We start from the raw sequence: 22,686 nt of genomic DNA on the forward strand, positions 1-22,686 counted from the left end.
CTAGTTGGATGCTTTCATATTTGCGTTCATATTTTCAATATTGATTTAATATAATTAAAAATTAACTGTATTGTTTATTATTCCATGAAGTAATTAGTTAAAAATTCGCTAATTAATGACGTCTTAATCATTTTATAAATAATTACTTGTTATTTATCTTTTCAAAAAATAAATTGGTAGTAATAGGAAAGTTGCACGATTTGGCGTGGCGATCTAGACTTTTTCTATGTATTTCGCTAAATAGAATTTTCCTAGTTCAGTTTTATATATTCAGATATCTAGAAAATTATTATTCAAATACAGTCTATTTACTTTCTTGGATGACTTTTACTACCAACGTCTGAACTAAAGGTATATATACTTTGGTAGAAGATAACATTTTAGAAAATTATGGCAAAAACACTATCAAAGATAAAAAATTAATTGTTGATTTTTGAATGGTAGGATTACTTCTTTATTGCACAATAGTCAAAATAAATTAAGAAAACAAAAATCATTTCGTAGGAAGCTCCAAAGAGTAAATCACTAACAAACAAGACGAACATTATCAATCAGTATCTTCTACAAAGACAACCTAACAAGCTTATTGTATAGAATCCGATCATCTCTTCCTGTGTTGCTCTCTAACAAAGCACTCTGCACAAGTTCCTGCAACATCAAAAAGACACAAAACAGTATTTGATTAAATTAAATTCTATGATTTTCTATATCTTGTTAAAAATGATTGACAAACCCAGGTCCGGAGAAACCTATTTTACCTTGACTTCTCGGTGAGATAGAAACTTTCCCAAGCTGTGGATAGTTATTCTCATATCTTCAACCTGAGAAATAAGAAGCGCAAAACAGTATTTGCAAAATTCATTCTGAAAGATAAGATGACAGTTTAAGGAAGACGAATTAAGCTTTTTCTTACCCTAACATAGCCTGTTTGGTTACGGTCAAAAAATCTGAAAGCCTGAGCCAAGAACCAATGAACAAACCTTTAGCACCAAACAACCGGGAAAAGCTAAAGACATAACAAAAGTCAAAGTTGGGATTATACCTGCAACAACTCTTTATCAACCGTTTCTTCTCTTTTTGGTGCATCCGACGTTCCTCCCTCTTGCTTCCCGTGCTTGTCTGACTCAGACTTGGGTTTGATCTCAACAGATTTGGAATCAGTCTTCTCGTCAATAGAAACTTTTTCTTCTTTTCTATCAGTTGCGACTTCAGTTATAGGATCAGCAACAGTGCCACTAGTCTTCTCACTGTTTTCTTCATTCTTCAGCGGCTGAAGATGAGACAAACAAAGGGGAAGATTTAAGAAGAAAACATCTTGTTGGCTATTCAACATAGTTCAATACAAGATGATTTTACATCATACCTCTTCAGCAGGGTCGTCTATTTGCTCAGGATTTGCATCATCCGTTTCCTCGCATTCTTCAGGGTCTTCTTCAGGGTCTTCTTCAGGATCCTCTTCAGGATCTTCCTCTGGGTCTTCATCAACATCGTCATCCGTCTCATCCTCGTTAACCGGCTCATCCTGGTTATCCACTTCCATATTAGCAGCTTCATCAGTACTTTTTTTACTGCCTAAGGTTTCTTCAGAGTTCGGTACAGCTTCCTTATCCGAAATTTCCCGAGTACCGTCTACAGCTGACTTTTCCTTATCATCCTTCTGAGGAGCAGATTCAGTTATAATAGAGGTTTCCTTGTCATTATGTTCAACAATCTTTTGACGCTTGTTTTGTGTTTCTGCTTCCTTTTGCTTGACAGCTAACTCTTCTTGATGCCTCTTCCGTTGATTTCTTTGTCTCACAAATCTTACACGTAATTTCTTCAAAGGAAAAAACGACGGGTGTAAATCCAAGTATAAGATACCAGTTCATGTGACTCAAATACAATGACGTCAAAAATCAGTAATAAACTAACCTTGAGAAATTCTAAGATACGGGTACCCATTTGATACTGCAGCATCTCAAACAGCGATTCCGCAAACAATGAAAGCTGCAAGAACATAGATTGATGAAAACTGAGTAGTTCAATTGTTAAAACAAAAGCGTTACACTGAGTTCTATAAGAAACAAAATGAAAAACAGGTTAAGCAAAGCACAAAGGAAATACTAACCTCAAATGATGACTCATCAATGTCCTTGTCAGTGTAATCCAAGAGCGAGTCCAGGGAAACAGAAATTGAACGCAACTGCTAAAGAGAAAGAACTCCAATTAACTGAAAGTTGCAAGTTGCAACAATAATATAGCCATTATTAACTGTAACCTAAAACCTAAATTATTGTCCACCTACTTTAGAGTCTTTGTTCCGTTTCAATTGTAAAATAAATCCTGGCCGAGGAGGTTCCTCAGACTTTCTCCTGTCCTTAACTTGTATTCTGGACTCATCTTTTCCACCTCTCTCTTTAATCTCTTTATCGGTTAGTTTTTCTTTTGCCTTTATCTCATCAACTTTTTTCCCCTCAGACTGAGTCTCTGAGTTGTTTTTCTTATCAGCCTTCTTATTTTCACCAGTCTTATTGTCTTTCTTTGTCGAACTAGAGGCACCCTCCTTTTTCTCAGAATCCGGAGATCCAACATTTTGTTTTATTTCCACAGTTTTGGAGGCACTCTCTTCTTTCTTTTCCTCTGTAGATTTCATCTCCATACTACCTGAATCAGAGGTTTTCTTGCCTGCATCCACTACCTTTTTCTCATCACTGTCCCCATCTTTCTTCGAGTCACCGTCCATGTTATTGTCTACGTCAGCAACCTTTCTTTTAGCCACCCTTTTAATAATTTTTTTCTTTACAATTGTCTTTGAAGGAGTCTGCTCATTAGCTTTAGCACTAGGATCTGAGCTCTCACCTGGCTTATCACCTGTTTGAGCTCCAGCCATAACATCTGAGCCCTTCTCTTCATTCTGCGTAGGTCTCGCTACTACCTTTTTCACTACTTTTTTTTTAGAAGATGTACCGGTGGATTCTTCTTTTGGGACTGAGGTCTCCGATGTGGCAACCTTTTCAGCAACATCCTTCTCATCCGACTTCTCATCTTTCTTATCAGTCGCCTTTCCGTCGTTGACAGGCCTTTTAACAACTCTTTTGATAATCTTTTTGACCATCTTCTTAGTTCCAGTTGTCGGAGCGCCGGAAGGGTCTCCTGGGGTTTTTTTCTCAGCATCCTTCGCTACTTCAACTGAATCATCACTGCCCTTTCCCACAATGACAGCTTTCTTAACCTCCTGAGAAAGTAGTCGATCTCTCTCGGCAAGAGCTTTCCTGTGGGCCAACCATTGGTTTCTCCAAGCGTCAAATGAAGGAAGACATTCCGATAAATCGGGGACAAATAGTACAGTGATCTCTTTATAGCTAGAAACTCCATCCGCACCAACTCGGTCATAATGTATCTGCAATGCCAAAAAAAGAAAGGCAAAACAGAGCTACTTAGTTCTCCAGATAGACTGGTAAGCAGAATCGCTTAGACTAAATGTATCAATACTAAAGCTACGATATTTACAACAACATCAAATCGCAGCAAAAGAGTACCCAAGTTAACAAAGTTGGCAAAGCAATTCAAAGCAATTCATAGGCAAATCTCTGGAGCAGTGAGGGTCCAAATAACTATAGTCGGAAAAATAATTTATAAATGATGCAATCACTAATAAGCTTCATATCATCTACAACGGCCCGAACATAAAGGATACCCTACTGTGACGTCCCCATTCGTCCAACATCTCAATGGAGTCCTAAACTAAGAGAGGTAAAACCTACCTCGAGAAATGGATTCCAATGACGACAGTTGCTTAGATCAAGATGAAGCTTATCCTTTGTGTGTCTGCAACGCAATAGTCCTCTCATCTCTCAGACAATGAACAAAAGGCAGCAAAAAAACGTAAAAAGGGAAGAACGACACCTCAGCATCGTTTGAATCAAGGAAGACTGATCAACTGATGGGTCCATGCCATCTGTGGGATCCCAGCGACCACCAGTCGCCATGAAAGAATGATCTTTTTTAAGAACAGCAAACTTTAATATGTTGCATATATGAGGTATCCGGTCTTCAAATAATTTCTCTGAAGAAAGATCTTCCAGAGCAGTCCTGCTCAGCCCACTCATCAAAATCATCTGAACAACAGAGAAAACACATTACACGTGAGCAAATTCCTTTCAATACACTCAGGAACAGTACCAGCGATGATACATTGTGAAATGACACAATCAAAGAGAGAATCGTTTTTCAATGAGAAAAATTAAAAGCAGCGCACCTTAGCATTCCAAACAGTCTTTCCTCCAGCTTTCACAGCTAAAGACTTTGTGGGAGTATTTTTCACATCAACTCCACCATCTTCAATGTAATCATGCTCAAAACTGCCGACCTCAACAAAAGATGGTTAGATTTATAAAACTTTAACTAGATATAGTAAAGCAAAAGTGAATCCACAAAATTTAGCTCTGATATACTGACTCGTCAAGGGAAACAAAAACTTATGAACTGCTTGAGAATGAAAATCCTCAGACTGGCAAAATGCAAATAAGAAAGCAGAATAATTCACCTCACAGCAGTATGCATCGAAAGTGTAAGCTTTTGTTTAGGCCAGTTCACTACAACCTGGAATATAAATATATATATAAATTGCGATTTACGATCATTTAGCACTCCACTAAGGATTAGAAAATGATTTAAGAGATAGACAAACAGATACCTTGGAAAACTCGGAAGGCACAAAAAGCCTAGGATATTTTTTGTCTAATGTCACATAATCCCTCTCCATTTCAACCAATCGTGAGGATAAAACCTGCAAAAAAATCAGACCATAATCAAGTAAAGAATTTGCGCACTGGGCTTAAGCATTGCATTACTCAGGATAAAGAAAGGGCAGGTAACTCTGCCACTTCTATTCCTGTCCTGATCAATGGAAAAGATAAAAATTCACGTCCTTAATTCAAGAAACTGATAAGCATCCAGTGTTTCATCCTTGTGAACTTTTCCAAGTTCTTTAAAATTCTAAGACCAAAAGACAAAAACTCGCAATCAGGGAAATATACTGGAGACCACAAAAACCAGAAGCCATGTAAAAGGTTGCACAATTCCTCTCCAAAATACAACCAAACTCAGGAAAACATAGCAGGCTGTACCAGGATAATGCAACCAGATATTTGTCAAACTAATTTCAAAAGCAGGCAAAATAATACCACAAGGTATCGAGAAGTCAGAAGAGTAACCAGCCACAAAAGGAAAGTGAAATTTTAATAACCCCGAGTACAGGAAGACATCACATGGGAAGAAAAAGAATGAAAGCTGAACTTGGCAGAGTTTAGGTGGAAGAGGCAATGGTAGGGAACTGAGGATAATGATGAATATATTTTGTCAAGGATCATCTTGATAGATGGCAAGCCTTATTCGAGCAGGGACCAAGAAATGCCCAACTCAATTAATAAGAAAACAAGGAGAATGCAGGAATCGAAAGGAAGATGAGGTAACCCTGGGAGAAGGGAAAAAAAATCATTGAATGAGGAATATCTTGGAACACTTATTAGTTATTACCTTGCATACATAATCTCTCCTTATTGGCTTAATCGGTGAAGGACGCCTTCAGGTATAACAGAAATAAGGTTAGTGCCTGGTGAAGCAACATAAAATGCCCTGTATTCCAGATGAAGTGTGTGACAGAGATCAAAAATAAAACCTAATTGATGATTCACGCTGTTGGGTATCCCGCCGCAAAGAGGAACTACGTGCATCCCTAGATATAGCTTTTGGCACTGGAGTCCGCTCTTTTGGGTCCCTGGACATAGCTCTTGCTGTTGGAGTCCGATCACGTTTTGTTTCGAGAGCACGTTTACGCTCACGATCTCTTTCTTCTTCTCTTTCCTTCTCCCGTCGCTCAATTATGCGTTCCCTCTCCCTGTCCCTAGCTCTTTGCCTTTCTCGATCCCTCTGCCGCTCTCGTTCTCTATCTCGTTCGCGTTCCCTTTCTCGTTCTCGCTCCTTATCTCTGGCACGCAGATTCTCTCGGCGACGCTCTTCTTCCCTTAGTTCAAACTCCCTGAGATAACTTGCCCGGTCATCTTTTCGGAGATCATCAACACGAGGACCACCACCACCACGAGCCAGCATACCACCAGGGTAGTCCAAGTCAAGAGATGCTGCACTATGGATTCCTTTCCCAGTGCCATAATCCCTACCAGGAGGTAAGCTAACGCCATAACCAGGATTTGATGAATTCTCCGAATACATATATTCATCTAAGTTTCGTCGAGGAACAGCTCCTAATAACGATGGGGTATGTTGGCTAGCATAAGAAGATGTCCCGTGTACTGATAGCCCGTGAGGATCAGACTCGAGCCTTCCTCCATAATGCATAGCTTCTTGGTCAGAATGGCGTATAGTAGAACTTCGTTCTGTAAGATAATCGGGTTGTCTGCCAGAAATGTTTGCTACTCAGTGCAAAAAGATATAATTTTCTTCAAACGTTACTGCAAGTTTCTAAAGGAAGGTACAGTAGCTTTATAACAAAAGTCTTGGGAGAACATGGTTGCCGTACCGAACAGGAAATAATACAGATCACATAGGTACAAGAAGTGCAACTACTAAATTCTATCCTATGAACAAATTACACTACAGAAGAATATATCAACGGAAAAAAAATACCTGACACCTCCATCAACAGAAGAGGTATGGAGTGACTGAATCTTTAATAATTGTTCTCCCCGGAGGAGTGATGCTTGATCAATGCGATCATACAAATCAGTCTGCCAAATCATAATAATATGTATCATATCAGTAGTGGAGGCAGTGGAAAGAAATAAACCAAACTCATAAAATATTCTAATAGCTAGCAGAGGGAGGGTACCTGACGACCAAAACTAGATGAATCAGCATATCGAGCAGTTGGTTCATTTTGCAACTCCCTACCGAGATAGGCGCTTGACCGTTCACCATACTGCCTTCTGTCAACAGGGACGTAACCAGACAGCTTATCTGAATACAAATCATCCCCCTTTTGGCCATAACCGTGTTTCGAAGGAGACAGATAGCTTCCAGACGCAAACTTTGGTGAATCTGGTAGGGTGGGAACATATCCCGAGCGGCTGTCCAAGACTGATGAGCCGACACCTTTGGTACTTAAGGGCTGAGAGCTGCTAAGAGAAGTTGATCCATACACAGAGCCATATTGTGTTCCATAATGACTGGTTGTCGATAAGTGGGATCTGTATCCACCAATCTCAGTCTCTTGAGGTGCACCTGAAATTGATGGATGCCGAGAACTCAACGAAACCTGAGATCCTCCTTCTCCACCGCTGACTGAACTTCCAGGATAACCAGATCCAAGCTACATAATAGTATAACAATTAGCCATAAATTCAAAGCATTATCGATCACAATGAGTTCAATGTAGTTCTTCTTTCAGTAAAAGATGACCAACGATTCTGATATCTAAACGAGATCAATGAAAAAGATATTGTAGCAGACAAGATATCAAGCATTGCCCATCAAACAAATGGGAAAAGTTAAGAAGAGAAGAAAGAGGTCATGATTCAATTATGATCTTACATTCTGACCATATCCCGATTGAGAACCGTACTGCTGTTGCCCGTAGCCACTTCCCCTTGAAGAATACATTTCTTGACTCAGAGCATCTGATTCAATTGTAATGAGTTAGCAAAAATTTAGATACTATATAAATCACTATCAGCTGGAAAAGGAAAATTTGATTAACACCGAATAATTTATATAATTAGCTATGGCGATTCTGAGAAGAAAAGGGACAAATTTACGTCGTGACGGACATACCTACCAGGAGACTGATTTTCTCTTCTTCTCTGTGTGTGTCACGTACTGGCAGAAAGAGAGAAGACCTTCGGAAATTGGAAATTTAAGGAAGAAAAACAGAAACCCTAGAAATCCAGATGATGAAAACGAGCTGAGAATGGTTGAAGATACTTGTGAAAGATTGGGAATTCTAAAGTAAAGAAGAGAAGATGATGTTAATAAGGGTTTTTCTTTTATGTTGAGGACACGCATTGTCGCAAAACCAGCATTACCTTTTTAATGGGCTTAGATTTTATGCTATATTTTGGGCTTTTACGTTATATAGTAATAATTTTTTGTTTTTTTCCTTATTGTGTATGGTCTATAAAAATAATTATGATATTGTAGTTTTGGTTCCAAATTAAGCAAAAACAAACTTTAGTAATCTCCATTCATTTTTTTGTAATAAGTAATGGCACATAATGTAATTTCTTTCACTTACCAAGATGATATCCTTCTCGTTTATTTATATATATAAGAACTAAAAAAATGTATATATATTTTGGAGGCTTACTCGAAATGATTTATAGCTTCATTAGCCTCCTATCGAATTCAACATAAAATCCATAAAGAAAGTCAAAGGAAACCTAGTTATCTCCAAAGTAAAAGGTAACCTGTTGTAACTTATAACTTACACAAGTCTTTGCCAAAAGATGTTCGAAAATCTAAAAAAGACAAAAAGGTGAACCATTTGAAGGGACTGATGATCACTGGAAACAAAAACTGTTTTCCTTCGTTTTTTTTCATATATGAAAACACATTTATGTGTGTATAAATATTTCTCCTCTGCCCTTCTTTCTCCATTGTCTTCATTCTTCATGAGTTTTGTTAACTTCCGCCTCTGTAGTCTTCGATTCATCAAACGCCATCAACTGCAAGAAAATAAATAAACCCCTCCTGATTTCGACTCTGTGTTTGCATAAGCCTTCACATTTAACCCACGACCATAAACATGTTTCACAAAATTCCTTTCTTAATTGATTAAATATAAACGCCCGAGTACACAGAGAATGTTACTACAAATGTAAACGCAAATGCAAAAACTGCGTTTGAAACAATTAAAAGCTAAAAGGAAGAGAAAACAAACCGGTTTGATGTCACCGTTCCAAAAGCAGTGAGAAGCCAAGAACCCAATGACGGCTGGGACAATGTATAACAAAGCAGGCTGAAACAAAAGCAAAACACAACACAGAATCCATCAGAGAAAATCCCAAAAACCTAAAAATTAGGTTGCAATAATGGGTTGCAAAAGCTAAGACACACAAAAAAAAAAAACTGACCTGTGCTGCTTGAAACCAGTTCATGACTACAATCGTTAGGACAACTCCGGCAATGTATCCCACAAATGCACTTGTGAAGTATTGTGGTTGACTGCGTCTTGACACATCAAATCTTAGAGCCAGTGCAACAAATATACCTATAGGAAAACATAAACTAATGTCACATATTCATATAGGGTCTTAGAACATTATGCATTGAGTTAAGGACTATGCATTCGTCTTAGAGGACATACCCGGAATGACAATATCACCAAGTCCAAGCATGGAATAGGGTCTTAGAGCATCGCCAGTAGGGAATAAAAGCTGAGAAGAAATTGCAACAATGAGATTACTAAGAAAATCACAAAGAACAAATCAGATTAATTTTCTTTTATGTACTTTTCGAGAAACTTTTACTAACCTTTATCGGAGCATCAAAGGATTTGGCAACACTAACCATGACCGGAGTAAAGAAAACCCAGAAAATATCATAGAAAAATAGTCCTACCTGCAATTCAGGTATAAACAAAAATACCAAATGATTGAGACATCTGCAAAAACTTGTCTTGTGATCGTCTAAACATTCCAAAACAATTTTCAAGAATAGCATTCAAAAGATGCAGATCAGATATTTCTTTCTTACCAAAAGGATGGCACCAGTCTTGAATGAGCCAAGAGAGAGCATCTCAATTCCCTGTATTGGCCACATCGTTAATTAGGAAAACACACACATAACAACACTAACTAACAGTGATTCCAGTTCAAAAAAACAACATAATGAAGCCACACAATGTATTGAATTATTATATTATATTCCTGGAAAGGAACTAACCTGAATGCAGAAGGAAAGGCCAAGGATATTGTTAGCCAGCCAGTGTTTTTTCCAAGCATACCACGCGCAGAAGAAGGTTCCAGGGATTCCTGCAACGACTTGGGACTTTGTGAACTCTACCTCCAAAGCTGCTTAAGAAATAGGTGTCAGGAATTGGAAAAAAACATTGTGCTGCATGACACAAGCAAATTTCAACCAAATAAATAAAACAATAACTAGATAGAGTAAGAAAATACAGATTTGTAGAGATTCAAAGGAACTTGGATGATCATCATGTCATAATATAATGAGAGAAAAGGCTACCAAAGAAAGTAAAACTTAGTTACATACATCGGAAATAAGGAAAACGCCAGACAATAAGATTGTCATTCCAAGGATTAGGCAGAAATCTTCTGATAGCGGGCAACAATGTCGCTCTGCAAAACACAAAATTGTGTATTAGGCAAAGGAAAGGCCACCACAGATACACGGAAGAAAACACAAGTATAATTTAGATTAAACATACGAAAGAGCGACAATCCCAAGAACAAAGAAGTAAGCTGTTAGAACAGCATTGACCAAGTCCTTTGAGAGAAACTTGAACAGTAAGAAGAGTGAGAGAAGCATAGCACTCCCAACCAACGGGAAACGCATGGCATGTTCCTTGGACATCGTCTCCTACACCACTCCAAACAAAACAGAAAAACAATTTAGATCGAATTGGGAAAAATGGTTTCACTGGAGAAACTGATAAAATGGTTGCGTCTTCTTACTGTTGGAGGAGAATCCTTCACAGAACGAAAGCAACCCACATAAACTGTGAGACATGCCGTAAGAATAACGTTCAAATTGGGATTCACTCTCACAACGAGTGGTGCCAATGTCAAACCTGAAACCATACAAACACAAAAAAAAAACCTCAACTTTGAAGATTGTACCAAAATTTTGAAAACAATCAATCACACCCACCAACTCTAAACCCTAGAGGAACCCGACTGATCTGCCACAGCTTTACGTTACCCCCAAAACAAAATAAAAATAATCGAACTCCTCCAACAGATTCCAAAATAGAACCCCAATCCAAAAGTGAAACCAATTGATCATGCTCATCAAAAGGAACCCATCACACGAAACAATCACATAATCGTAAAACCAATCGAAAATTGAAACCCAGAACATATGTAGAAACGAGTGAATTTGCTAACAATTATATATGTGAGTGAAAAGAAACTAGAACCTGCGAGAGCGAGATTAGCGAATCTCTCACAATTCTTCATAACTGATCTTCGTGTTTCGTTTTTACTCTGTATCTCTGATGAATGTATAGAGAGAGAGATCCAGTGGTGGGGTCAAAGAGATAAATTCCACCAGATCTGTTAAAAAAACAAAAAAAATAAAAGTGGTGAGAAGAGGAAGAAAGGAGAGTTAGGAAAGAAAATCAAGATACACGACGACTATAAAAATCACTGGCTGTGACCTAGTTATGTGACAGACTTATATCATTGGTAACGTCAACGTGTTTATTACATCACCCTCGTATTATTATTGGTCAGAGTCATGACATTTTATCACTGCATCACAAATGTGTATTTTATCAGTGAATGGTAACCGATATTTTTCTGGCTTCAAAGGAAAACTATAATGTAAAGAGACATCAATCAAAAATAACATACCATGATAAACAAACAATAAGAAAACGAAAACCTCAAACATAAAAAACAAAATATACAGAGAAATTGGAATTAACATAAGAATTCCTGAACATTATAAAAGTATCTAACAATGAGATTAGCATAATCGAGAGGAGAACCTTGTCTAATTGTTGGTCTATGTATTTTAAAAACATTTTATATAGATTGATTTAGTTCTAAAATACACTTGGTTTTGTTTGATTTTGACATGGATTCCCAAATTTGTAAGTTTACAACCTTTTTGAAGCTTGCCAATTCACATCTTCTTATGGGTCTTTTCACCAAAGCCATAAACGTTGTTTTGACTTTTTGTGAATTAAATTGTGGATTCTTATTTCTTTCGAATTTAAAACTGAAAGTGTTAAACCGCTATTCTTACAGTATGGAAAATAAAAAATGACAAACTCTTGTGATAATTATATGAACCTTACAAAAAAAAAATATATCATCATTCTTTTAAGAGCTTCATGCATTTATAGGTTCTTCAGACTGAAAAATAATAAAAAGAACCCGAATCTTCTTTTCCTTGGATCCCCAAAAACGCCAAGTGTTATAAAACTAGCCCAGAATCAAAAGTGTTTAAAGTATCTAAACATAGAACACCAACCATCAAAACACGGTTGGTTCTCGCGTTGAAGTTCAGAATCAAAAGTGAGAGAACCCATGAGAATGGTTCTCGCGTTTTCTGTGCTTAGGCTTGCTCAAAGTCTCTGTTGTCTGAGAGATATAAGGAAAGAATGTTGGAAGCAAGACAAGACCACGATCCATGTCGAATATATTAGCTCTTAATCGCAACATCACTTGCGTAAGAGCCTTGATTGCTGCATCAAGACTTCCTGTTATCTATACCGCAAGAAAAAAAAAAAAAGATACTATTTCACCTTATTGAGAAGTCACTCTAAAACAGACAAAATAGAGAAGCATTAAGCGATAAAGGGTCAAGAAATTATTTTACCTGAACCATCTCCTCGTCCTCACGAGCAATTCTTGGTACATCTTCGCCTTGAAAAATGCGGATATTCGCTTTTGTGACACTCCTCATCTCGGAAATAGTAGCTCCACCTTTTCCAATGAGACACCCTACTTGAGAACTAGGAGCAAGCACACGAGTGGAGATTGCAGAATCAGTTGAATCTTTCCCCACTTTCTCACTGCACCGAGTTTGTAAGCGTAATGCTGCATTCACTGTTCGGGATTGATCTTCGAAGAACTGTTGTACATCAATTCGGTTTTAACATCTCACATATTCAGAATCAGATTCACATAAAGAAGAAAAGGTTTGCATTACCTCCGTTGATGATATGAAAATAATGCAGTCATCATCTTCATCGGTTTCTGAAGTATTTACTCTAATGGTCGCACCAGAGTCTTGTCTAATCTGGTTTATGAAAGAGCCGCCTTTTCCTATCACACCTCCAACATTTTCAGCTGGACATATCAAGCAGATAGAAAACTCTCTTGCATCGGCAACATCTCTTGACGCAGAGTAATTTTTGTGAGAGCTCGTCAACGCAGGACTCATTAGCATTCCACCGGATTGATGCAGGCCACTTGAGGAAGACAGAAAATGGTTTTGAAACCGCGACGGATTATCACAAAGCAGAGAGGCAATTTGATAAAGAGCCTCTCTAACAGCTGAGGGATCTCCAATTATCTGAGAGTCAACCAACAACATTCATTAGGACAAATCAATAACCACACTAACTCAAAGCTTGAGAAAATGGTTGCATTACCTGAAGAAGCTCGTCATGGCTCAAAGCCAAAGCACAAATGGGCAGGTTATCATTGATAACACGAATTTGAGCATTGGTTTCATTACGCAGTTTTTGGATCACTTGTCCACCTTTCCCAATAAGGCAACCAATTTGATCTGAAGGCACCAGCATCCTCGCAGTAACTGTTTGTTTCTCGTTATAATCATCGTCATAATAATCATCAGTATCGAGTTCTTCAGCCACAATTATATCATGAACCTTGAAAAGTGCATCAAAAGCAGGACAAACAAACTCTCCATCGTCTTCAACATGATTCGTCTCCTCGCTAGTCGAATATATAGTAACAACACGCTCGTCACAACCGGGCAAAGCCTTGTTTATCCTCAAGCTTGCATTAGTCTCAGACCTTATCTGTTTCGCAATTTCACCACCCTTGCCGATAATCCTCCCTGCTTTTCTCAAAGGACACAAGTAACGATACACAATGTCTTCTGATCCAACACCATTATTATCTATATCATCAGCAAAAAAGCTCTCAGTTTCTCAAACTTCCACCGATTCAAGTAACATCAAAATTTGAAAAATCAACTAAAGCTTATATCTCTTACCATAAATGTTCCTCGTATAAGCCATTTTAGCAACAGTCTACTTGAATCGAAAAGCTAAAGGAACCTGAAGAAAACAGGTAATTCCAAATTAGGGCATCTTAGTTTCCAGATAGACTCAAATGTATCCCTAGTTCCTACATCAGCAAGAAGAACAGAAACCCTAAAGCAGAATATGACTACAATCAACAAATTTTCAGAAGAAGCAACACAACAACAAAAGTTTCATAAGAACTTCGTTTCTTTGCAGTCTGCAGTTAATACCAACGAAAATCAGATTCTCACACGACCAATCCACAAAAATTGGTAGCATTTGATGAATACTGAAACGGAAACTGAAAACAGGAAACTCTACCCGGAGAGTAGAAGCGATGATCGGTCAATCCGTCGGAGAAGTCGTCGTCTTGCCGGAAAATGCAACAGCCTCGCCGATTGTTTTCCTGTGGCTTTTGGTTTTTCAAAATTGAAGAGAATGAAAAATGAATAATAGACTTTGGGCTAATTCACGTAAATCTCCTCAAGGCCTAGAGCAAGTGAAAGGTGACGTGTGAGCTCTTTGCTCTTTCTCGCGTCGTGACGACACGTAGTCCTGTTTAAATAAGCAATTCATAATAATATGAAATTTCAAATTGATCTAGAATCACTCTGAACGTGACGAAAAATATGAAATGAGTTGACCAAAAAATTTGCAAAGAATGAAGAAAGTAATAATCATACCATGATTAATTTTTTCGTACCAGTTTTATTGGTATCGAATTATTGGCCGAGTCGATCGAGATCAGATATGTGACTAAACTAATCATAATCGGATAATTACTTGTTGCTAAGAAAAACGAAATTAATCAATTAAAAACAAAATTTACTGGACTAATCCGAATTACCAATACATTAATAATGCCCTCCATGTGTTCAACATATGTATATATATATATATATGTATGTATATATATATATTCTATGTGTTTCTATAAAGTATTTAGACGATTTTTTTTGTTTGTAATGTGGTCACCTTTTAGCATTGTTCAGTTTTGTCGGCATTACATTCAAATTGTAGATTCAATTCGAATAGTTATATAATAACAACATCAATGGGATTTTAGCAACCAAAAAAAAATAAATGGGGAAGAAAAAACAGTCAGATTTCAAGTTCGGACGACCAACATATCTAAACTTAAACATGTCATTGGCATTTCATAATATGATTAGCATATTTGAATATTGAAAAAAAAAATTGTCATTTACAACTAATTAAACTTTTGCATGCCTATATAGCCGAGCCTTCTATCAAACGACATTTTACGTATGGAATTAGTTTCCGTAAGTCTTATAGTTATAAATGTTTTTTGGGAAAATTGGAAATATATGACAAAAAAAACTCACAAATAAATCAATTGATTCTTCTATTATATAGTTAGGCAGACAATAAATAAACTCTACCATCTACGATAGCACACTTGTTAAAATAAATAATTCGACAATTATATTTCGATAACTATGTATAGTAAGCCTGCTATATTTACTGTCGGTAGTGGGCTACTGACGGCCACGGACCTATATTGTAGAATTTTATTACAGTTTGTTTTTTCTGTTGTCATCTTTTTCATAATATTTTTATTTTACTTTACGATTTGAAATATATTAGATGGAAAGTGAGTCTCATAATCTTTTGTAATCAGGATTTCTTTATACTATTCTCCTTTTCATAAGCTTTGATCACGGGAACGACGAACAAATATCAACTATTTAATAAGAAGATACGAATATAAAGCGTAATTCGTACCGATTAAACAACACAATTTTTAATTAGGAGGAACTCAAAAGATTAAAGCTTCGAAACGTTCATAATTGTATTGAAAAATTTCATGAAAATGTTGATCATAAAAACTATTAAAAGTTCTGTCTTCAACAGCCAAATAAGTTAATTTTACATATACACTAAAAGAGGTAAAAACATTCAAACCAGTTGAAATGACATTTCTTGCGTAGATAAAGTTTTTTCTGAACATGAAAACATTTTCCGTTTTTTTGGTTCAAATAAAAACATTTTCTTAAATCACAAAGTATAACTTTTTAAAGATATGAAGTGGGTACATAAGATTTTGTGATTTCAAGCTGTTACAAGACATACTTCGCTTTACCCATGTTATAGTAGGCCTCTTATCTCCCTCTCGCCCTACGAGTGGGTGTCTGCTAGTCTCTTTACTTAGTGTAAATAACAATTTTCTAGTTTCTCTAGGCTTTTGGATAAATAGTTTTCGTTTAATTGATTTCTTCTTTTTTCAATATGAGTCTTTGGGAATTTGTGGACAGGGTTTAGACTTTATATTTCATTTTTATTTGAATTGGTCAGGAGTATGATTTTTGGTTTTTCTACAGCTAGCTATTATAAGGTCAGGAGTATGATTTTTGGTTTTTCTACAGCTAGCTATTATAAGGTTGCAATTGGGATTAGTATACAATTTTATATAAGTTAGTATGAGATTAGCATGTGTTTTTAATCCTTACTCCATTTTAAACATAGATCCCACGTTTTCAAGTCTCTACGTAAAAAACAAATAGTAAATCTTGTCTAAAAACATTCAAATTGAGTTATCAGTAAGTATCTTTCAACAACGAATACTCACATGAGTTTAAAAAACAATTGTACCGTTCTTTGAGGTAACTAATTGAGAAAATGGTAGAACCAAATAAATAATATGTTAGGTTTAATTTAAAGGTTGATAATATCTTAAGACGACCTTAGATTAGTGTTTCCTCGTAAATCTCGTGATACCTACCTTGTCCGTTATCCTTTTTCGTGACCATGGTCCATGTACACACGTCTGTGCATGTCATAAAATTAAAAAAAAAAATCGTAACTATTAAAAACAAAAATAACTTCACATATCACAAACAAAAAACGCAAGGACACGAGCACATAGATAAAATAATTGAAGTTCAACAAAATGTTTACTCTTCAATATATCCGCAGGAAAGCACTTAAAATGTATTATATTATTGCCATTGATTGTCATATACAATATTCGTTGATTATGCTTTAAGCTACTCTGTTTTTTGTTTTTATAAAGAATGGTTTTATAACTTGACCTCTCCGGTTTTCACGAGCAGTGAAACAAAAGTGATAGTCATGTGCCTGATCATGATTAACATATGACCTTTTCTCCAATTATTAAACCTGATTCATGCTACAAAAACTCGAGGGATTAGTTGCCTAACAATAGTTGTCGGTAGCTTGAAGTTATTCTAAATTTGATCATCTGCTACCTAATTTATACTGTTATCAATTAAACCCATCATTACTTTTTTATAGTCAAGCGGCCAAACCAACGTCAAAACTTGAAAACACGAGTGCCAATATACATGCCGTTTTGTTACTTTTCATAAGAATTATAAACATGTTAAATTTTTACTCTGTCCATACAAAATTAACTTCTGACATTCTGGTGTAATGAAATTTTAAAGAAATTTTCTTTTGGTGAATATTTTGAAATTTATGACGTGTTGAATTGTTGGAGGTGAAAACCGCACCCTCAGTTTTCTCCGGTACAAACCAAGATCAACACGAATTAAGTCCGGTTTACGAATGAATTATACCGGAAAAATTGGGTCGGGCGAGCTTTTGAGCCGAACATAGCCCGATAAGCCGAAGTCGGTCGAAACTTCTCTAAAGAATCGAGAAGTTTCCCGAGTTCAAATAAAAGAGGAAAGTTTCCGAACAAAAAAAAGGAAATCTCCGAGAAGAGAGGAAATTGCCGAGAGAAAAAGAAAATTTTCTCGGTTTCATATCGCAGAAAAGACCCGTGAAAACCGACTTAGGAGGCATATATAAAGGAAGAGGAATCGACACAAAAAATTCATGAGAGACTTAGAGACTGAGAACTCAAAACATTCATTGCTTCTTAAGTTTTCTAAGTCTTAATTCGTTTATTATTCAAATAAACGAACTCAGTTATATTTTCGACTAATCTAATAAAATCCGAGTTTCCGATATAAATTACCATTTTGTCACTTGTATGATATTCATATACTCCCTCCGTTTCACAAAGAGTGTCGTTCTGACATTCTTCACACAAATTATGAAATAAGATAAAAGGTCTCTTATACCCTTATTAATTTGCAGAAAATGATTTTTGGAATTATATTTATAATTAATTTTCTGAATTTATTGAGGTTAAAAATGGTATTTTATGTTAAAAATTACATTGGAATTCTAAAATGACATTCTTTTTGAAACAAAAAAAAAGTGTCAGAACGACACTCTTTGTGAAACGGAAGAAGTATCAACATATACCCATGCTTATATACCTATGCTTATATTTTTATTTAGATTCAAAACCATAACATAATATTCATCTAGGTGTCATTCAATATTGTGACTTGTGAGTATGCGATATTTGCCTTTGATAATTTTGTAATCGATCTGATGATCTTTTTATTTTTTAATTAAAATACAATAAAAATCAGAACATTTATATTACAATAGAAAACAACCTTCAACTCTTATTAAAAAAAGGGAGGGAAGTATTGGCTTGAATTAAATATGAGGACCAACTTACATAATTATTAAATAACCCAAAAATAAATGACATAATTTTTGTAATGAAAATCTCTTGATAATTGGATATAACTTACAATTACAAGTAGTTAGATGATTCCTACTATACACAAAAAATTACGTAATTAAATCTATGTTAAAATTAAGCTGGACTTAGGGAAATGGCAATTTGCTTTTTTTTTTTGGTCAAAAAGAAATGGCAATTTGCTAAATACATGAATTCTGTGGCGGAGCGCGAATCATCTGTGCTCGTGCAGCAGGCGATCAATCTTAGCCGTTGATTTAATATTATCAACGGTCCAGATAACATCTAATAAAGTAATAGACAAATTCCTCAAAAGAAGAGGAACAGCAAAAGGCTGCCTTTGGAAATCTTGAATATAGTTGAACGGTTAGTGGTCGTTAGGGAGATAACATAATTAAACGCATGTAATTTAGTAGTATACCTACTTGAAAATTAGAGGTCAAATAACAAATTCGAAAAAAAAGACAATTAATAATATGCAACTTTCGTCGTGGTATTACAGCTTCACAGTCAAAGCATAGTCGGACCAACAGTTAAAAAACATAAATGTCAGGAAAAAGATGGGTTGTAATTTATTTTGTTTCTAACATCTTTTGGAGGAAAAAGTAAGAAAACATATTTGAGGACTGAAGAGACTGCAAACACTGCAAAAAGACATAAGAGCAAACGAATTTTCACAGCTTTTGAGGAAGCCAATTGTTTTACCACTTATGTTGATGAGTCAAGATGAGGAGATTATTTTGTTCGGAGTAAAAATGTTTTGACCACATTGGAACTAGTGATTATGGTTCTTAATAATTATATAAGGGTTAGATAACATTAATACTATAATATAAACATGATTTCTCCAAAAATCACGGTGTTAATGACGAGGCTCCAGACAGCAAATCATAGTAGATATCGTTAACCGTGACGCAGCATTAAAAAAGATACGAATAATATTATTTTTAAATACTCCACAAATGTATACAAAATGATAATAAATGAATAAACTAAGTGAATGTATTCAACAAAATGGAGACAATGAAAAATGTTTCTATTGTTAAGAAAGGAAAATAAAGAAGAAGAAAAGTGGAGATGGCCCATAAAGATACTAAAGGAAGAAAGCTGCAGAAGAAGAGTCACACGCTTCCAAAGTTCCAACCATCAAAACCGTCTGCAACTCTCCCATGTGCTTTCTCTTTCTCCAAATTTATTAAGCGAGGCTCGTGATTCTTTTTTTTTTTCTTTCTTTTCAAAAGTTTTTTAGCTTCTAATAAGATTTAATATTTAAAAACATTTGAATACCTACATAGAAATTATCACACGATAGAAAAAGAATCCGACCTTTTTTTGTTGTTGCTTTGGTGGAGATTCGTACTTTTGTAAAATTTAAGCATTGGTAAAAATACAAAGTTGGAATGTTAAATTTTGAATTTGAAATTTACCTGAGGAACCAAACAAAAGACAGAATATTGTGCAAATGTAAATTTGGTGTTTAAACGTAAAATGAAAACTCACAAACTAAATGTTTTAAAAAAAAAAAACACTTGCAAGCTTAAATGCAGTAATGGAACGTACGTGTTGAACAGATGAACAAGCAGACAAATGTAGCAAAACACTAAATGATTATTTAAAAGATACAATAACTATCGAGTTTTTATAGTACTCCTAAAAAATAATATTTTTTTTTTATGGTAATCGTCCGCAAGACCTTGCAAATATACCATTAAAACCGGTTTTCAAAATATCTTCTACTGCAAATAAATCAAACCCCTATGTAACAAACATTTTTTTAAGGATGTTTATAGTTATAAATAAATAAATAAATAAAATAAAAATCCGTAGGAAGAAGGTTAAAAGCAGTAAAAAGGTAAAAACAGTAAATGAAGGGTCGAACATTCTATAAATTCCCCCTCCAACCATAACCCTCTTCTTCACTCCCATCAAAGCAACTCTCTCTCTCCTTCACATTCCATTTTCTCACTCTCTGTAAAGCTCTGCTCTTTCTCATAAGAGAATGTTCATGTAAACATCTCTCTCGCTCTACCTACATTTCCAATCCACATTTAACGGTTTTCTTTCTTTCTTGCAAACTGTCTCCAATATTCTAATTTTGTTTGAAATTTGTTCAATTTTCAGGGGAAAAATGGCTCTTTTGGGGATTTTTATGATGGGTTTGTCTGCAATGGTATGCTCTGTTCACGGTTATGACGCTAGTTGGGTCAATGCTCATGCCACTTTCTATGGTGGTAGTGATGCTTCAGGAACTATGGGTAAGTGACTAAAAAAAAGTCAATTTTTTCGATGAAATGACTCAGTGAAGTCTTGAAATTTAGAAAAGTTTCTCATTTTTTTTGCTGTTGTTGATGTCTAGGTGGTGCTTGTGGGTACGGTAATCTCTACAGTCAAGGATACGGAACCAACACGGCGGCGTTAAGCACCGCACTGTTCAACAACGGGCTAAGCTGCGGCGCGTGTTTCGAGATCCGGTGTCAGAGCGACGGCGCGTGGTGTTTGCCTGGTGCAATCGTTGTCACGGCCACAAACTTCTGTCCTCCGAACAACGCGTTGCCGAATAACGCCGGTGGTTGGTGTAACCCACCGCTTCACCATTTCGATCTCTCTCAGCCTATTTTCCAACGCATTGCTCATTACAAAGCTGGTGTTGTCCCTGTCTCCTACAGAAGGTAAACACACATTTTTACTATTTGTTGTTGGTAAAGCTTCTATCTTTATATGCAATTTCTTAACTTTGGTGTGATAAATCTTATTTCTTGCTCTGTTTTCTAACAGAATTGAACATTTTATTTTTACCGTTCGAAAAAGTTTCAGGCTTTATGCAGTTTTGTGTGTGTCATAGTTTGTTCCTCTGAAGGCTGTAAATTTTACTAATGGTTGATTTGTTTTCATTTGTAGGGTTCCGTGTAAGAGAAGGGGAGGAATAAGATTCACAATCAATGGTCACTCATACTTCAACCTTGTCTTGGTCACCAATGTTGGCGGCGCCGGAGATGTTCACTCGGTGGCGGTTAAAGGTTCGAGGACTAGATGGCAACAAATGTCAAGGAACTGGGGGCAGAACTGGCAAAGCAACAACCTTTTGAACGGTCAAGCTTTGTCCTTTAAGGTTACTGCTAGTGATGGTCGAACAGTCGTCTCCAACAACATTGCTCCGGCTAGCTGGTCGTTCGGACAGACCTTCACCGGTCGTCAATTCCGTTGAAACTGTTTTAATTCCATATTAAAACTCCGTTTATTATATAGTTTAGGGTTTGTGTGGTGTTGAGGATGGAGGAGAGAGAGAGCGAGAGGGTTTTAGGCTTTTAAGGGTTTTAATTGGAGAGCCTTAAAAACTTCTTCTTTGACTCTGAGGGTAAAATGGAGAAAAGGGCTTATTTTATGAGGGCCCTTTTAGTCATTTTAAGGTCTAGGGTTTTAGCGAGTATTGAGTCGAGTGGTTTGTGTAATCTTTTAGCAAAGGGACCTCTTATGTTTCACGCCAATGGGTTCCTTTGTTTTATCACTTTTTCATTTGTCTTTTTTAACTTCTGTCTTTGGTTTAAAAAAGCAGAAGTGGGTAGTGGCAGAGGAGGAATTTCACCACCCGCCAAGTGTTTTTTTCTGTTTGGGTCGTTTTTTCTTTGTTTGTTGGCAAGTTGTACTGTAAGGGCTGCTTATGATCAAGCTTAATTTATGGGCTTGATAAGTGTTTTGTTACCAAGTATGAATTTTATGTGCTTTGTGTGATTTGAAGTTAATGACTTTCGTTTTGAAGAACAGTTAATTATTTGAAACGTTGAAATTGTTAGTGAATATTGGAAATGTTGGTCACAGAGAATCAGTAAAAAACAATGAAAGCAATGCCCATGTGATGTTATGAACATTCTAAGCAATGATAAATCTTGCAAGTATCCCACTTTTAGAAATAAATAAATAGTTACCTACCTGTGTTTATACTTTTATGATCAGTTTTCTTGGGTGTTAATCATCAAAACAAAAAGCCTAGTCAAATTATGCACTCTCTTATGGCGTGTATAATAGTTTTTTTCTTACCGTAAAAAATGATCATAATTTTTGGAAGAATGTTATTCCATGATTATTTTGAAGTGACTATTATTATTTCTGAATGTAATTAATTTTGCATTGTACGTAATGGCTGGTGGAGAATTGTTTTCAAGCGACAATCATATGATTTATGAGAGATTGAGAGTATTTATCTTGCGTTTGAAACGGAAATGGCTTTGCATGAAAAATTTGC

At 36.1% G+C, this 22,686-nt stretch overlaps 4 protein-coding genes across 6 annotated transcripts; 1 reads left to right on the top strand and 3 right to left on the bottom strand.

The window, feature by feature from the left end:
- Positions 1 to 407: 407 nt before the first annotated feature.
- Positions 408 to 7,946, bottom strand: LOC18011577 (cell division cycle and apoptosis regulator protein 1). 3 transcript variants are annotated; one of them, XM_024150961.1, is made up of 19 exons: positions 7,768 to 7,946; positions 7,528 to 7,613; positions 6,827 to 7,306; positions 6,625 to 6,725; positions 5,660 to 6,394; positions 5,518 to 5,563; positions 4,676 to 4,768; positions 4,526 to 4,581; positions 4,238 to 4,340; positions 3,886 to 4,097; positions 3,744 to 3,807; positions 2,285 to 3,379; positions 2,108 to 2,182; positions 1,912 to 1,986; positions 1,364 to 1,816; positions 1,043 to 1,270; positions 914 to 955; positions 759 to 821; positions 408 to 648 (listed from the first exon to the last, which is right to left on the bottom strand). In XM_024150961.1, exons 2-19 carry the CDS (start codon positions 7,594 to 7,596, stop codon positions 562 to 564), a joined length of 4,077 nt encoding a protein of 1,358 aa, XP_024006729.1. In that variant the 5' UTR covers positions 7,597 to 7,613; positions 7,768 to 7,946; the 3' UTR covers positions 408 to 561. The 3 variants fall into 3 exon arrangements, with proteins under 3 accessions (XP_024006729.1, XP_024006727.1, XP_024006728.1); XM_024150959.1 differs by having other exon boundaries at positions 2,108 to 2,185; XM_024150960.1 differs by having other exon boundaries at positions 2,108 to 2,185; positions 7,772 to 7,944.
- A 353-nt stretch (positions 7,947 to 8,299) lies between these two features.
- Positions 8,300 to 11,277, bottom strand: LOC18011679 (signal peptide peptidase). The gene is made up of 11 exons (XM_006395675.2): positions 11,093 to 11,277; positions 10,629 to 10,744; positions 10,382 to 10,533; positions 10,207 to 10,292; positions 9,877 to 10,004; positions 9,688 to 9,738; positions 9,466 to 9,552; positions 9,299 to 9,368; positions 9,066 to 9,202; positions 8,873 to 8,950; positions 8,300 to 8,657 (listed from the first exon to the last, which is right to left on the bottom strand). Exons 1-11 carry the CDS (start codon positions 11,130 to 11,132, stop codon positions 8,595 to 8,597), a joined length of 1,008 nt encoding a protein of 335 aa, XP_006395737.1. The 5' UTR covers positions 11,133 to 11,277; the 3' UTR covers positions 8,300 to 8,594.
- Positions 11,278 to 11,996: 719 nt separating this feature from the next.
- LOC18011782 (KH domain-containing protein At4g18375) lies at positions 11,997 to 14,332 on the bottom strand. The gene is made up of 6 exons (XM_006395676.2): positions 14,222 to 14,332; positions 13,870 to 13,933; positions 13,280 to 13,773; positions 12,835 to 13,200; positions 12,502 to 12,756; positions 11,997 to 12,389 (listed from the first exon to the last, which is right to left on the bottom strand). Exons 2-6 carry the CDS (start codon positions 13,892 to 13,894, stop codon positions 12,192 to 12,194), a joined length of 1,338 nt encoding a protein of 445 aa, XP_006395738.1. The 5' UTR covers positions 13,895 to 13,933; positions 14,222 to 14,332; the 3' UTR covers positions 11,997 to 12,191.
- Positions 14,333 to 20,364: 6,032 nt separating this feature from the next.
- On the top strand, positions 20,365 to 22,180 carry LOC18011783 (expansin-A15). The gene is made up of 4 exons (XM_006395677.2): positions 20,365 to 20,453; positions 20,568 to 20,701; positions 20,803 to 21,115; positions 21,345 to 22,180. The coding sequence occupies exons 1-4, from the start codon at positions 20,446 to 20,448 to the stop codon at positions 21,649 to 21,651; spliced, it is 762 nt and encodes a 253-aa protein (XP_006395739.1). The 5' UTR covers positions 20,365 to 20,445; the 3' UTR covers positions 21,652 to 22,180.
- The last annotated feature ends 506 nt before the right edge of the window (positions 22,181 to 22,686 follow it).

This window comes from Eutrema salsugineum, unplaced genomic scaffold, assembly GCF_000478725.1.
Source record: "Eutrema salsugineum unplaced genomic scaffold, Eutsalg1_0 scaffold_6, whole genome shotgun sequence".
In the NCBI taxonomy this organism is placed as follows: domain Eukaryota; kingdom Viridiplantae; phylum Streptophyta; class Magnoliopsida; order Brassicales; family Brassicaceae; genus Eutrema; species Eutrema salsugineum.